The sequence below is a fragment of the Aulonocara sp. 'chitande type north' Nkhata Bay genome, linkage group LG3 (genome assembly GCF_057382095.1).
Source record: "Aulonocara sp. 'chitande type north' Nkhata Bay isolate Kocher_YH1m ecotype deep benthic linkage group LG3, A_spYH_male_GT1.1, whole genome shotgun sequence".
Taxonomy (NCBI): domain Eukaryota; kingdom Metazoa; phylum Chordata; class Actinopteri; order Cichliformes; family Cichlidae; genus Aulonocara; species Aulonocara sp. 'chitande type north' Nkhata Bay.
The window spans coordinates 38,250,959-38,267,697 of record NC_141346.1 but is presented as its reverse complement, the minus strand read 5'-3'; the positions used below and the strand labels follow the sequence as shown (position 1 = coordinate 38,267,697).

Below are 16,739 nucleotides of genomic sequence, written 5' to 3'. Positions count from 1 at the left end.
ATAAGTCAAACAGGGTTTTTAAAAGAAAAACAGCTGTAATATGAAACAATACTTTTTTTATTAATTAAAATGAGTTGCAACATAAAGCATGCGCCTCAGTCACTGCACTGATCTGCAACATTCATGTCATCATTAAATTAAGGCCGTTTTCCTCTACCGATGTCAGATAAGTATTCCTTCATAATCTCTATTCCACTGGTGCCTGCCATTCTGTTATTGGACCATCTAATGTCATCTCTGAAGCACTTTGGTTAACACTTTATTTCCAGTGTTTAATGCATGATCATGTCTAGCCCATACCTGATTGTCAGCTCTGTCCGTTTGCCTCTGTAGTTGCGGCACAAATCATTATTTAATGTATTCAGGAGACTTCTGCTCAGGTTCACGCTGAGTGTTTGCAGAGGTCCAATCAGTTAGAGCGACAGTAACAACCTGGGTGGCTGCGAGTGTGAACATAAACAATCAAAAATGACCTTTTGAAAGTCAAAACAGTAACAATGAGTCTGCACGTACATGAGTGAAGCAGGTGGAAAAACCAGGGAAGTCTAACAGTGCGAGGCTTGTCTACACAAACACCCTGTCCTATGTCATACAGTGAATGCTCAGAGAGAGCTGATAGCCTTTCAGTTTGTTAAAGCTCAGGTTCATGGCAGTCTGTGAAAAGAGTAGATGACAAAATCATGACTGAATTCTTATTAGTGCAAAATGTTTCCTACTAAAACATTCAAAGCAACGACTCTAGCTCTCTCTGTGTACTACATCAGGCAGTACCGCTACCTCAGCCAAACCACACCTGCTCTGCAGGCTTGGTGATGACTGCTACTGTGTGAGCGTGTGCTTTTAGTTTGCTCCGGGGTCCTTCCAGCCTCCGAACGTCTTCTCCAGGTGGAGGGCCACAGCGAGGGTCAGGTGGTCCTGCAGCTTCCCTGCAACGACCTGCACGCCCAGAGGCAGACCCTCCTCACCCACACCCAGAGGGCACTGAGTCACCGGCAACCCCAGCATGTTAATTATACCTGTGTATGGAGGGGGGGAAAAAAAAAAAAAAGAAAAATGTCTTAATACGTGGAATAAATCTTTTTAACAGCAATAATCCAGAAATAGCAACTTCGAAAATGACTGTCAGACATAAGATAAATCACAGACAGTTTCCAGGATGTAAAAAGGTTTTGAAGTCTCCCACAGTTTTTTTTCAACTGAGCTTTAACCTCCTAAGACCCGAACTCTTCCACGACATGCTTTTTTAATTTCTCTTTGATATTTGGTCATATTGGGGCCCGATGAATGTAAAAACAAAGAATTACCAGATTTTTTTTTCAACCTTAGTTTTGTTTTTAAGAAAAATGAGAGCCACATGAGGAAATTCGTTTACAACTTTGATAGAACAGTAGCAGTATAATGTCCTCGTAAGTGGATATCAGGCCCATGTAGAGCAAAATTGAGTATTTTAGTCTAAATAACCCAAAATGTGATGTCGACATATGTGGACGCCAGGTCCTAGGAGGTTAAAGGTTATTTTGCAAAGTGATGTGACTGAAAAGCACAAAGGATAACCTGCACACAGACTGCAAGAGTCCAGGTGCAAATAACAAAACAAAACTGACCACCAAAGAGCTTTGTGTATTCCTCACTAGTACTGGTTTGGATCCTCTTGTGCCTTCAGACCTGCTTTAATTCTTCATGGCACAGATTCAACAAACATCACACAGCTGCTGCACATCCATGATGCGAGTCTCCCGTTCCAAAAAAATGCAAAGTTGCTCTACTGGTGAGTAGAGGCCATGTGAGTACAGGGAACTCACTGTTACGGTCAAAAAACAAGTCTGAGAAGATCTGTGCTTTGTGACATGGTGCACTGTGGTCATAAAGGGACATGATCAGCAACAATACTCAGGCAGGCTGTGGGGTTTAAAATCAGCTGATACTGAGGGGCCCAAAGTTATTCAAATTACTGCCAACCCATCAATTTGAAGCAGCATTCTGCTTTGAGAGTGAAACATTTTCTCCCATTTTCAGACCTTTCTTTGTAAATGATTGTGTGGGAAAGTCCCAGCAGATCAGCGGTTTCTGGATTTTAATGTCTGTGATATTAATCGTGATGTTGCTGTGCAGATGTTGGCTGTTAAAATAAGATCAGGTGAGAAGTGGAACGCCACTGACCGGTGTATGAGAAGTCGAAGGGTCTTAGGAGCGGGTGGTGGTGTTTGGGGGCCACTTTGGGGTGAGAGGGGTAAAGGAAAACACCGTCAGCACCCAACAGCTCATCCACCTCCTTCTGCAGCTTCTCCTTCATCTGGATGATGGAGGACGGTGTTTTGGACATGCGAGTCATCTCGATCAGGCCCACAGCTGAAGACGTCGGTTCACAGAAACTTTAAATGCTATTTATTCATTTATTGCTTAATCATTTTTATATATAACAGTGTTTTGTTTTTAAATTGAGAGCTACTATTGAACACTTTGGAAGTCTGTATTGCAGCCTTTACCGATAGCAGCGAGGGTGTGGTCTGATCTTCCTATCATCCACTTCAGCAGCTCCCACAGAGGCCAAGCTGGTCGTCCTGGTTCTCCCATCAACTCAGCAAACGTCTGAGGAGGCTGGGAGAAAACAAAACAAAAACAATTCAGTTCTTTTAAAGGTCATAGAAAGGACACAGACTGTATTACTTCTCCATGTTCTTTATTGCTTCCTCTCAAACATGGTTGCTATTTTCTGCTGACAGACTGTCCAAGTTGTCATCATTATCGTGCCAGTAACCTGCACCTGTGTGGCATCACTACACCAGGCTCAGGTTTAAAGTTAGTAATGATTTATTAGTCATTGAGCACCTGAAAACAGCAGAAGCCCACAGGCCACAAAAATGTTCCCGTCATGAAACCACTTCAGTCAAATATCACAAAAATGGATGTCAGGGGTAGAGAGTAGAGTAGAGTGGCTGTGTCACTAATCTTTTTTGAGTGACAGCTCTAAAATCTTTTTGGGATCCCTGCACTGCAGTGATGCCACTCTACTGCCCACTTTGTAAAGACGAGTACACTGGTCCCTCGTTTATTGCGGGAGTTACGTTCTAAAAATAACCCCCGATAGGTAAAATCTGCGAAGTAGCCAACTTTATTTTTTACAATTATTATAAATGTTTTAAGTCTGTAAAACCCCTCACTACACACTTTATACACTTTTCTCAGACAGGCACGAACATTTTCACAGTTTTCTCTCTTGTTTAAACACTAAGTTCAAACCTTCTAGAAAAATAAGTCCAGTATTATAGAATGAAACCAAACACACCTGTAGTTGCCTTTGACGGTGCAAAACGTTTTGTCGCCAGTGTTGTGTTTGTTGGGGAGAAAACTTACAAACATACAGTGCAGCACTTCAGAGTCACACTGCTAGCGATCGAAGATTTATGTAAATTTGACAAGCTGAACGCATTCTGTACTGTACAGGAGACACGACATGAGATTGACTGACAATGGTCAACAGCCAATCAGGACACAGAACAATACGCAGTAAAACAAACAAACAAACAAACAACAACAGCGAAGCCACAAAAGGTGAACCGTGTTATAGCGAGGGACCACTGTATAACCCAACAGGTGGGTGTGAAATGATTCACGGGTCAAGGAAAGAAGAAAAATAGTACAGCCACATAAATTTTGGGTTTTGGTTGCGAAGTTCACCTCACTGGTTCTTATGGGATTCAAAATACAGACAAGATACAAATCTGATCTGAGAAAAAGTGCAGAAACTTAATTTTTGGAAATATGCAGAAACAACAAAGACTGGAAACCAGTGTTTCAATACTTAACTCCTATACTGGGCATTTTGATTTAGCTCTCTTTAACTTGGTACATTTAGATGCCTGAATGATATAGATTTGGTTTAAAGAATACCTAGTTTACCCATATTTTTGTTCTTGGACTCTACCACAACCCTTTTATGCTACAGTACTTGGAGACCAGAGCAAAACAAAAATTACTGCAACCATGTCCACTGAAGTTGCAGTGTTGCCTTTGAAAGTGTTGCTTCAAAGACTGGGACTGGGTTTGTGATCACTCATCAGCTGGTGTCTTCAATTCAATCTGTGTAGCAATATGTCAACTAACTGATAAATCAGAAGGAATTGCAAATCTGTTCCTCTCTAAATACAAACAAGTACCTCCATTGATATTTGATGTAGTTGATACAGGACGGTGATTTAACTTCAATACAGCAACCTTGCTTTTATATAAGAATAAAACTAGAATACAACCAACTGAGTTGAGTCTCATATTACAAAGAGACGGATTAAAGACGAGGCTCAACCTCTGGATGATCAGATGATCGCTGCAACTACATGCAATCAATCACTGAATGCTCTTATACTGTGCCTGAGAAGACCACATAAGGACATCCCCTTACATCACACAGAGCCAATAGTAGGAAAAGAATAAACTCCATGGCCATGTTCAGTATGAGCATCCAGCACTGTGACAGTATAAGACATAAAATAAGGAAAAGCATAGTAAGTTCACTTTAAATCAAACTGGTGTTCTGCATTAAAGTAGAAAGTAGCAGTAAACTGACTGTGACTAACTCACAGCCTGGTAACAGAAACGTTTCAGATTAGCTGAAGAGAACTGCGTGGATGTAACTATGTGGGCACATAAATCTCTTCCCAAGCACATAACTCTGAGTTAGAAACAAAAACTGATCACATTGTAAAGCTTTACATTTTAATGAGGAGACTTGGTTTAATGCGAGGCGTCTGCAGGAAATCTAGATGCGGGTATTGTCCTCTGAAGTGGCAGAAACATTACTGTGTGTGTGTGTGTGTGTGTGTGTGTGTGTGTGTGTGTGTGTGTGTGTGTGTGTGTGTGTGTGTGTGTGTGTGTGTCGTGCACAGGCAGCTAAACAGATTAGGCGACCATTTCTGGGCAGCAGACTACAATAGGTGCTGTGACTAAGACTCAGCCTGCTTTCTCTCTTAGTGAGACGTGCCTTATTAGCTGGAAAGTCCTGGCAACAACAAGAAACCAATGCCTGTTTCTCTCCCTTGTCTTCATCATTCACCCGCTGACTCTTTGTCTGCTGTAAAGTTAATGTTCTGGACCTACTTTGCCCTCCTTGTCAGGAAGGACCATGTAGGTGTCCCAGATCTGAAAGCTGTAGCGGAGCTCAGGGAAATGCACTTCTTGGACTTTCACTCCGAGGTCCGCCTCCAGGCGCTCGGCTACCTGTGGAAGACCACACGAGGATTTAAAGTGTAAAACAATTCCTCCTAAGTGTGTAGGAGTTCTGCAATAGACAGGGAAAAAAACCCAAAAAAACAACGCACCTTTCTCTGAATGTCTACGAGCTCTTTGCTGACGGGGGTTATGAGAGGAGAGCCGCCGTCATGAGGGATGGTGAAGAACCGCAGCTTCTTTAAGTCGACCTTTGTGTTTAAGGACAACCTGTGAGCACAAGTGGAAACAATCAACAGCACTGCTGAACTACTGTAGCTAACAAACACAGTTGGGGTTTGGTTGTGTTGAGTCAGAATCTTCTGTGACAGAAATCTATACAATTCCTTGTAATTTTGGACCATTTGATAAACAAATGTGTCCATTATGCTGATGTAAATGAAACCTCGAGATCAAGTGCTGACGTTATTACAGCCCTGGTAAAACCCTGTTCGCAGGCTACCCAAAATACCTCTCTGTAGTTAAATGCCTGTATTATGTTTCTGTGAAGGTTCTCAGTCATCCAGGTCATCGTAGTCTAAGGAGCTTGCAAAGAAAAGCGTCTGGACTTCTTTAAGTTGCTTGAAGACGTTTCACCTCTCATCCGAGAAGCTTCTTCAGTTCTAAGGTCAAATGATGGAGAGTCCCAGATATAAACCTAGTGGGAGTGACCCCCCACAGAGGGACAAAAGGACCCCTGATGATCCTCTAATCACCTGACCCAAGGTGTGAAAACGGGTGTGGGTCCCAATCAGCCAGAGTTTTGGGTTCCTGAGATCAGGTGGCCCAGGATGTGAGTGGGCGTTAAGGCGTCTGGGAAGGGATCTCAAAAACTGGATTATAGATGGCAGAGAGTTGGTGTCGTAAACCCCGCCTCTGTTCAAAGATGGTCGCTCACAGTGGACATAGATGGCTTCTTTCACTCCTCTTTCGAACCATCTGTCCTCTCTGTCCAAAATGTGAACATTGGCATCCTCCAAAGAGTGTCCTTTATCCTTAAGATGCAGATGGACAGCTGAGTCTTGTCCTGTGGAGGTGGCTCTTCTGTGTTGTGCCATGCGCTTGTGAAGTGGCTGTTTGGTCTCTCCAATGTAGAGGTCTGAGCATTCCTCGCTGCACTGTACAGCATACACCACATTGTTAAGTTTGTGTTTTGGAGTTTTGTCTTTGGGATGAACCAGTTTCTGTCTGAGCGTGTTGCTGGGTCTGAAATGCACCGGGATGTCATGCTTGGAGAAAACTCTCCTGAGTTTTCCTGATACACCGGCTACATAGGGGATGACAATGTTGTTGCGTCTGTCTTTCTTATCCTCCCTCGCTGGTGTGTGGTCTTCTTTTCTGTGCCTCTTTGCTGACTTTAAGAACGCCCATTTAGGATAGCCGCACGTTTTGAGTGCTTCCTTTACATGTGGGTGTTCCTTCTTTTTTCCTTCAGGCTTAGAGGGAACATGTTCTGCCCGGTGGTGTAGGGTCCTAATTACTCCAAGTTTGTGTTCCAGAGGGTGATGGGAGTCAAAGAGGAAGTACTGGTCCGTGTGTGTGGGCTTCCGGTAAACTTCGATGTTGAGTTTGCCGTTCTCTTCAATGTGCACAGCACAGTCCAGGAAAGGCAAACAGTTGTCCTTTGTGTCTTCCCTGGTGAACTTGATGTTTTTATCCACAGCGTTAATGTGCGCAGTGAAGGATTCCACTTCTTGTGTCTTGATTTTGACCCAGGTGTCGTCCACATATCTGTACCAGTGGCTGGGTACTCTTCCTTTGAAAGAGCCAAGAGCCTTCCTTTCCACTTCCTCCATGTAAAGGTTGGCTACAATAGGTGACACGGGGGAGCCCATAGCACAGCCATGTTTTTGTCTGTAAAAGCCTTCGTTGTATTTGAAATATGTAGTGGTGAGGCAGAGGTCTAACAGTGTGCAAATCTGATCGGGTGTGAAGTTGGTCCTGTCCTCCAAGGAGCTGTCTTCTTGTAGTCGTTTTCTGACAGTCTCCACGGCCTCCGTGGTGGGTATGCAAGTGAAGAGAGAGACTACATCAAAGGACACCATGGTTTCATCTGGATCCAGGGTAAGTTTCTGGACCTTGTCGGTGAAGTCGGTGGAGTTCTTGATGTGGTGTGGGGTGTTCCCCACGAGAGGAGCAAGGATGGTAGCAAGGTGTTTAGCAATGTTATAAGTGGCTGAGTTTATGCTACTGACTATGGGTCTGAGTGGGACAGCTTCCTTGTGGATTTTAGGAAGTCCGTAAATGCAGGGTATGGCATCCCCTGGGTAAAGGCGGTCAATGATTTTGTCCTTTTCAAATTCTTGAAGGCAAGCTATAACTTTCTTTTTGTAGCTGCTTGTGGGGTCTCGCTTTAAGGCTTCGTAGGTATTGTTGTCACTGAGGAGAGTAGTGATCTTTGTATGGTAATCTGTAGTGTTTAGGACCACGGTGCATCTTCCCTTATCAGCTGGTAAAACAGTGATGTTGTGGTCTTTGCTCAGGAAAGCGACGGCCTTCTTTTCCTGTATTGTGAGGTTGGATGGAGGGACTTTGGCACTGGAGAGCGTGGCTGAGACTTTCATCCTGATTTGCTCTGCTTCTGTCTGTGATAATTTATTAATCCGTATGGCAGATTCTGTGGCTGTGATGAGGTCCACTATGGGCAACTGTTGCGGAGAAATGGCAAAATTGAGTCCTTTGGCTAATACCCTCTTTTCAGGTTCAGTGAGATGAAAAGTTCTTCACCCATTTCTCCTGACTGTCCTCAGGTGTGTTTTCTTCTCCGAGTTGTGTAGGTTCAGAATGAGGAGTGTTTTAGAAAGCAAGGTGTGAAATTTCCTGCGTTGTCTTTCTTTTCCTTTAGAGTGTTGGGCCCGCTGAGCCTTGTCCACAAACTTGTAAACCTCTAAGATTGGAGAGCGTAGAAGGGACTCTCCACCATTTGACCTTAGAACTGAAGAAGCTTCTTGGATGAGAGGTGAAACGTCTTCAAGCAACTTAAAGAAGTCCAGACGCTTTTCTTTGCAAGCTCCTTTGACCTGTATTATGTCTGGCATCTCCTGCGTTTGGCTGCACAAAAACAAAGAAAACCTCAATATTCTTTAAATTAAATCAAAATTATTCATAGTTACTGAGTTGTTTTATTTTAGGTTGTTTTCACAACAGGTGAGCCAAACTCAGAATTTTTAATAGCGAAAAGAAAATAATAAAAATCATAACAGTGACATCAAGTTGCTTTATATTGTAGGGTAAAAAGTAAAGGGGTTGGTTCTTATGTAGCAGGTTTCTAGTGGAGCACTCAAAGCGCTTTATACAAGATGCATTATTCACTCATTCACACGTAATCATACAAGCACTTTTTTAAAGTGCTGTCTATTTCTAACATTCACACTCCAATGGACGCATCGATGAGCAACTTGGGGTTCAGTATCTTGCCCAAGAATACTTTGCATGCACACTAGAACAGCCAGGGATCAAACCACCACCGTTCCACTTAGTGGATGACCTGCCTCATCTCCTGAGCTGCAGCCACTCCCTAAGCCTTAAATATTGGAAAGATACAAGAATAAGGAATTGAATATATTAGAAAGAAACCCTGACAATCACAAAACCCCATATGAGGAAGCAATTTGAGGCAGTGGGAAGGAAAATCTCCCTTTTAACAAGATATGGTTGGGGGGTGATGGGGACGAAGAAGACAAAAGACATGATGTAGTTAGTTTATCATCGTGGCCAAAATATTACATTTAAGCCAACATCCAAAATCCTCTTATGTGCGAGCAATCGTCAGTCACATAAAATGTAAGAAGTTTAGGAGAGTATAAAATGTTACTGCGTGTGGATCATTATCACATCCATGAAGCACTAAAAAAAAAAAAATAATTAGCACTGAGATAGCTGGATGCATTTTATTGTGCAGATTAGGGATATGAAACATCTGCTATCAATTTATCAATGTGGGTGTGTCCAGTTAGCCATAATTTGATCACACGCACACACACTTTGCTTTAGAAGGTCTCCAGCCTCTTCTAAGTAAGCCCCAGTTCTTACCTTGGCACCATAAGAACTGTATTTGTGCATGAACACAGATTGCACACTGTGTCACTTATACATGTAGATAAACTAATACAAATAAATAAAAGAATTAACACATTAGCCCCGAATTACACTCAGATGAAGCAACAGCAGCAGGGCCTTACATGTCAACTCTGGGTCCGGCCATGATCTTGAGCATAGGCAGAAGGTCTTCAGCGTAGCGACACATGGGACCAGAGCTGAGGTACTCCTCCTGCCTGCCAGAGGAAGGAGGGTACTGATTCTCACAGGACACGACACCTAAAGGAAAAAGTATTTTTTCCTCTATTAGTCAGCCTTACAAACAATCTGTAAGCAAAACGCTGTCATACATGAAGATTTCAATCTGGTGCAGTGGGTAGCAGCTGCTCCTTCAAAGTTTCTGTCCACCTGATGAATGTAAAACCCAAGGCTTTGTTTCAGTCACAGCTTGTTTGCGAAGAGGGCCCAGATAACAACTAGCGTAGAAAGCTTTAATGCACATTTTAACAGCGCTGAACAGAAATCTCCTGAGACAAACCTGCCTGTTTAGCTCCTAAATGCTCCACTGTGTCCTCAGCTGGGCTTTAACTGCCACTGTGCTATGCGAGCAGTTAGCTGTAAAGTTGTGGGCAAAGCTGAAAAAGAAGCAGAGGGGAGCTGCAGGCACACATGATAATCCTCTGGAGGTTCATGTCTATGAGTGATCCCTGTCACACGTTTTTCCTCATTAACTGCTACTAACCCCCCCCCCCCCAAAAAAAACAAAACAAAAACAGAGCTACAACATTAGCTTATGTGGGGTTATCAGACTCACAGCCAGTGTCTTTTACCTGGAGTAGTTTTATGGCCAAATATTCCATTGAAGAAACAGGGCATACGAATGCTGCCGCCGATGTCTGAGCCCACACCGATGACTGAACCTGCCGCTCCCAGTATGCTGCCCTCTCCCCCTGAGCCCAGAGGAACAGGCGATAAACAGTGAGAGAGCAGAGATAAGTCAGTGGAAGTGGACTTTATCTGGACCATTATTGTCAATAAAAGTCCTCACAGAGTCAACAAAGTACGTTTACCTGCAGATACGAACATTTTTGTTTTTGAGGAAAAAAATGGCAACATAAAATGTATTTGTTCATTAAATGTATGAAATAAGCAGCGTTACTATTATAAAAATAAAGCAACTCGACTAACGATGGTTTGGTTGCAGATTTTACGCTTAAAATTGCCTTAAAAAAATTTAAAAAAGCAGCTCACAGAGGTTTAGTGTAGTCTTCACACACAAAGACAGAAAGAGACATCACAAGGTTTTTAGATTTTGTACAGCTCTGCATACAAGACATCATTGAACATTTTCCACATAAAATAGCATTCAACCAGACCTGAAAGCAGGGAAAGGTAAAAATAAATAAAAGCACCACAGCCAGAGCCTCAGTAATATGATTAAAACCAGGACGACTCCTGGCAACAAAAACAGACGCAAAAAAAAAAAAAAAAAAAAAATTCAACTTTGTCTCAACACCGGCTGCTAACCTGAGCTTCCTCCCGGTATCCTCTCCAGGTCATACGGGTTGTTGGTGATGCCATAGATGTGGTTGTGCGATTCATACCACATGCAGAGCTCGCTTGTGTTGGTGACACCCAGCGGGATGGCACCCGCTCTCTTCAGCAGGGCCACAGGTGGAGCGTCGACTGTGGCCACGATCCCTCGCCTGGAGACCAGGCCTGTAGTGAAGGGCATGCCTGCAGAAGGGAGACGTGTCACATGTGCAGAGTGGATTTGCAGTGACTAACTAGAACTAAAGATTAACAGCTCTGCTTTTCCCTCAGCATCATTTTTAACTGACGGAAAACGTTTCTGACTTCTAGTTTTCTCCTTCAGTGAACAGCAAGTCAAAAACCAGAACTGAAGTTTGAAAACTAACTACCACAGTAAAACCTTCTAAGAGGATTTACAGCGCTTAAATGCATACTTGCATACATACAGTCCAAAGTGCATGTGTGGACTGAGACATGTTAACAGTATCAAATACTGAGTAAAACTGAGGTCACCTGATGCAGGTAACCACAGTAAAGTGTCAAGTTTCACGCAGCTGACAGGAGATTAAATTTCTGGAAGTTACCCTGGAGGGCATAAGACTCTTTCACAGAAAGTGGGACTCCTAATAAAGGCAGCCGGTCCTCCAGCACTTCCTCTCCTCCAGTCTCCTCCTCAATCAGCTTATCGACCTGAGCCGCCTCCTGGAGGGCAGCAGCAAACCTGGACAGACAGAAATGCAGTTTACGTTTACTGACAAATTTAGAGGGAAAAGATTTTGACCTGATGCTAGTAAAATGTCAAATTACAGCAGTGCAAACTGTGCATTGTATTGTCACTATAATTACATGTTTTCATTTGCTGAGAAAACTTCAGCACTTAAATCTTTTTTATATTTTCCTCACACTACCTTTGCACATTTACCCACAGCAAACGTGATGTGACAGAACAGACACACATCAGGCACTGCTAAGGTTAAACACCATGTTTTTATCCCAATAGTCTGATGTCATTCTTCAAGGCTGATATATTGATACATCTTCATTTTTAGTTTCATTTCTGAGTTAAAGAAAAAAAAAGCCTCACATCATCATACCCTGTGCTGGGCCAGGAAAATGTTTGTCTTCCTGTCAACAAAATAATCAATAACTGCAGCTCAAGAGCACACTATCAGACATCAGACATCAGGGAAATAGAGATGATCGTTTCTTGCCTGTCTTTCACAACAGCATTCACAAAAGGGTTAACTTCCTGGATCCTGTCAATGTAAGCCTGCACCACCTCTACGCTGGACACCTGCAGGGACATAACATTTAGACCACGTAAGGACATGTTATGGTTCATTGCAGAAAGAATGTCACAGAACAGGAAAACAAGTCAAACTGAGGGTGAAACTTGAATATGATTTGTCCTAAAGAAAAAAAAAATTAAAAAAGGAAATAAGGTTTTGACTTCAGTGTCTTTAGGGTGGATTATAAAAGCTGCTTCAGCTTCTCTACAGCTGCAAGCCGCTTTGCAACCCACAGTTCCTCCTTTCAAGTTGTTTCTGCTACGTCTCCTGTCACTGATGCCTGCTGCTCTCCCAGGATCACAGACGCTATTTAAAAAAAAAAAAAAAAAAAAAGAAAAAAAAGGAGGAGGAAAGCTACAGTGATGTGTCATTGAAGTCTGTAGCTGAGCACTTAATATCAACATGTTTTTTATGAGTGAGCAGTGGATGTGCCAGTGACACTCCACACTTATTGGCTAACAATTTTGATTGACAAGCTGTTAGCATTACCAGGGTAATCCTTTCCTACTCTTACAATAACCATAAACTAAAAAATGGATTTTATGTTTTGTTTTACTGAAACTAGGGCTGCTCAAATAATCGAATTTTAATCACGATTACGATCTGGGCTTTCAACGATCATTAAAAATGACTGAGCCGATTATTAGCCCCTCCCTCATGCTTTACTCTCGCGCTGCTCCATGGGGCAAATCCAGCGCACCTCTCTGCAATTCGAACACGCGTCACAACAATTAAGAGCAGCGGTCCCCAACCCCTGGGCCTTGGACCGGTACCGGTCCGTGAGTCGTTTGGTACCGGGCCGCGAGAGTTGAGGCTCAGGTGTGAAATGTATAGTTTTCAGGGTTTTTAATTGGTTTTCAGCATTATTTTGTTATCGTTTTGATTGTTAACTCGGTTTTCCTGGGTCTTTTCACGTGTGTTATGAATAAATCTTCTTTTTTTCGGTACCGGTACTAGTTTTTTTTTTTTTTGTTGCATTTATCCGCGACACCTTAAAGGCCGGTCCGTGAAAATATTGTCGGGCATAAACCGGTCCGTGGCGCAAAAAAGGTTGGAGACCGCTGATTAAGAGGACCCGAGGGAAGCTCGGAAAGCTAAGCAGAAGTTATTTGGAGAGGAGAGTGACTGCTGTTGGTTGAAAAGAGAGGTAAAAAAAAACTTCAGTGGTGTTGCACACTATTTTATATTATTTTTTAAAGTCATTGTTAACCCTTTAAAGCCGGTCAGAGCAGCACGCTCCATTTTGCGTAACTATTTTTAAATCCCTGTAGAACCTGAACCGTGTAAGCTAGCGCAATAATTTTTTTTGCATATGAAACCGGAGGAGTTGTACTTACATCTGATGCCATCAGCTTGTCCTCGGTCACGGTTTCCTTCCACATATAGCTTTGCAAAAATTGCATAAAAAGCGCTTGCAGCAACAAAAACATAATATTCCAGAAACACGCTTTGCCGATCTGATCAGCTGTTCGTAACACTTCCCACAATGAAACAGACGTCAGCGCGAACTATCGCATGTCCACCATTTCCTGCCCGAAACCGGAAGTGACGTCATTTTCGCGGAAAATGTAGTTTTTTTACTTGTAGGCCTTAAAAGCCTATACTGGTGTTTTTATAAGTCATGTTTACTTTTCTGAATAGTTTCTGGGATGCTTAGAACTCGAATTGCACTGCTGGAAATCGTTTATTTTGATGCACATGCTGTTTTCTTTGCAAATTTGCATCATAGGATTGTTTTTTCGTTTTTCCTGCAGTATATAAAAATTGGTGTATCTCCAAAATAAAACTATGAAGACACTCAAAATAAATTTCCTGTTGTTGTAAACTATTTTTTGCAACTTTTTTTGTATTTAAAGTTTTGAGGGATAAACCTCTTAAATTTCTCTAAGTAGAAATATATGTAAAAAAAAAACAAAAATGATTTTCAATTTTTTTGTAGTTTATTGCACTTTTTTGTAATTAATGTAGTTACTATGGACTTAATGCATACATATTATTAAAATGGGCTATAACAGTTGTATAGCAACTTGAAATGCTCCCACAAATGGCACTACAACATGTAAAAAAAAATAATATAAGCTCTGGCGGACTTGGTTCTATAGTAGGTCTTAAAGGGTTAAATAAATATCGTCAAATAATCGAGATCTCAATTTCAGTGAAAATAATCGTGATTATCATTTTTGCCATAATCGAGCAGCCCTAACTGAAACTAGTAACTGAGACCAAAGGAAATTATCAGGAAATAAGGTGTTTACAGAAGTGACCTCTGTAAACGTTGTCAGGCCAGAAGTTTTCTGTAATCAGTGGAATCGCCCTCTGCTGGTCATTAGGAAGAATGCAGGTTTAAGGCATTAGCTTCATTTTTCCTGGCCAAAAGTTACATCCATCTTTTATACAGGTTATGTCCAAAACAGGGCCCTACCACCAAACATCAAGCCTTCTGTTTGATATAGTTATCCAGAGTGAATTAGATTACAATAAAATACTGTAATCTAAAAACAAAGGGGCCCTGTACAGGAAAGGTCATTCAGTAACAGCCTGTTTTTTCCCCCACCCCTCAGTAGACTTGGTGATTTCAGTGTCAGCTTTTATGCTACTGTGCGGTGGAGCAGCTGATGCAAATAGACTCAATGAGCTCATCGGGGATGATGATTCAGTCCTGGATACAGAGGAAAGCACTTAGTACTGTGGATGATGCCTCTCATCCCCTGCACACCACACTGGAGTCATACTAAAAGTATATATGTGCGCGAAAGGTGCGCGTTTCTCAAGGTGTGACCAATGAAACTGTCATTGTAAAGAGGTTTAAAGACACGTTTAATTCCCGATATCTTAATATAAGACAAAAAAAGTGCAAATAACCATACATCTCAGTTTTTCTACATTATAAAGAAATGGTGCTGTAGTAAGCAGTCTTTGGGCTCAAATTATAAGAGATTACTTCTAGTAAAGTTCTAGTAGGTCATTGCCCAGACCATCGTTTAATTATAACACTGAAGATTTTTTTATTTTTTTATTTACTCAGAACAATTATGTGAAAAAACATCTTTTGTTAAATGTTTTATATTACTTAATTACTTTGGTATAATGTCACAGAAGCTGTTATCTATTAAAAATACAAAATGCATGCCCCTCCCATTCCAGAGCCATGCAGTGCATGGCCAGATTGGAGTCTTTGCCTGACCAATTCTGGCCCCAGATCCTTATGTTTGACACCCCAGCTCTAAGGTGGATACAAGTTTAAAATTAAAAATGAACAGTCTTATTTGGGTTTTTTTGTTTGTTTGTTTTATAAATCATTGAAAACTCTCTCTCCTCTCAGGGCCCGCAGCTCACAGCAGCTTCACGGCCCAAATGGGTGTCCCGCGCCCACACTTTGGGAACCCCTGCTTCCTGCACTATTGTAGTTTTCTTTTCTTTTCTTTTTTTAATGTTATCACTGAGCAGTCTTTCCTAAAGATGTTACTTTCTTTTATCTCATCCCATCTCGGAATGTCTGTCCAAAAGCTGTTAAAACATTTGTGAGTAACTCATTAATCAGCATTTACCGCTCCAGCGCCACATGAAAGCAGCACCTGCACATGCGCCATGTGTGCGTTCCAATAAAACCTAGCAACAAGTACACGATTTGTTCACCTCCAAGTTCCACACATCTGTCTGGAGCAAAGCACAGCCCGACAAAAGGCTGCTCCCATTCTGGCTGTACAGGCAGCACAGGTGTGTTGTTATTCCACAGGTGTTACTGTCTTACTGTGGGCGTGGAGACTTGGGAGCAGAAAGCAAGCGTTGGGAAACCGTCCCTGAGGAGCGGACCAAGGTGCTTCAGCTCCAGTGATTGTAAATAGAAATAAGAATGGAAATAGAAGCTAAAGAGGGGATGTAAGAAACATGACAACCCATGACCTCCAGATTTAACACCGGCTTATGTGAGTCTAAATCAAACTGACATGAAGATGGTTAAATCTACTCGCTTGGAGCAAGTGTTAAACAAACACACACCCCTCTCCTCCTCCAACCGGGAGGTCTGACCGGGTACACACCTGTTTTCGCCGGATCTTCTTGGCGAGCTGCGTCGCCGACATAAGCAGCAGCGGGTTTCTGACGGGCGGGAGCTTCTTCCCGGACAGAGCAGGTCTCCGAGGGGAGAAGAAGCGAAAAACGATGACGAGGACCTCCGTGACCGCCTTCAACAGCCATACCTGAGCTCTTTCCAGCCGGCTCAGAGCCATGTTTCAAGCGCGTGAGAGGACGGAAGATCACCGGCTGGTCGACCGCAGTCAGAACACTTCCTAGCTTACAGCAGCCGATCTTTTTATATACATCCGCGAGACAAGTTAGCGACAGTTAGGTCGCCACCGGAAATGAAGCGGTTGCTTTCAAAACAAAATCATGACCTCATTTTAAAGGGCCAAAATACTCCAGTACTAAAGTCAGTTTTTGGAATTTACTCAGATTTCCATCTTATGCTGCTTAATACAATATTCCACTACTTTCCAAACAGTAAAGAGAAAAATGCATAATATTTCCTTCTGCTTCAGTTAGTGCTTAGTAGTTACTTTCCTGCTTGATCAAATAAGTAGTTTATGTACCTCAAGTACGACTATTCATTGGAGAGTTTTATTAGTCATTCACACTTATTTAGTGATACTTTTTGAAAACAAAACATTCATTTTTAAT

At 42.2% G+C, this 16,739-nt stretch overlaps 1 protein-coding gene across 1 annotated transcript; it reads right to left on the bottom strand.

The window, feature by feature from the left end:
• Positions 1-36: 36 nt before the first annotated feature.
• On the bottom strand, positions 37-16,382 carry faah2b (fatty acid amide hydrolase 2b). The gene is made up of 11 exons (XM_086279725.1): positions 16,103-16,382; positions 11,985-12,067; positions 11,358-11,494; positions 10,768-10,977; positions 10,071-10,190; positions 9,384-9,519; positions 5,316-5,433; positions 5,095-5,214; positions 2,487-2,598; positions 2,161-2,349; positions 37-1,016 (listed from the first exon to the last, which is right to left on the bottom strand). Exons 1-11 carry the CDS (start codon positions 16,289-16,291, stop codon positions 841-843), a joined length of 1,590 nt encoding a protein of 529 aa, XP_086135851.1. The 5' UTR covers positions 16,292-16,382; the 3' UTR covers positions 37-840.
• Between the last annotated feature and the right edge of the window lie 357 nt (positions 16,383-16,739).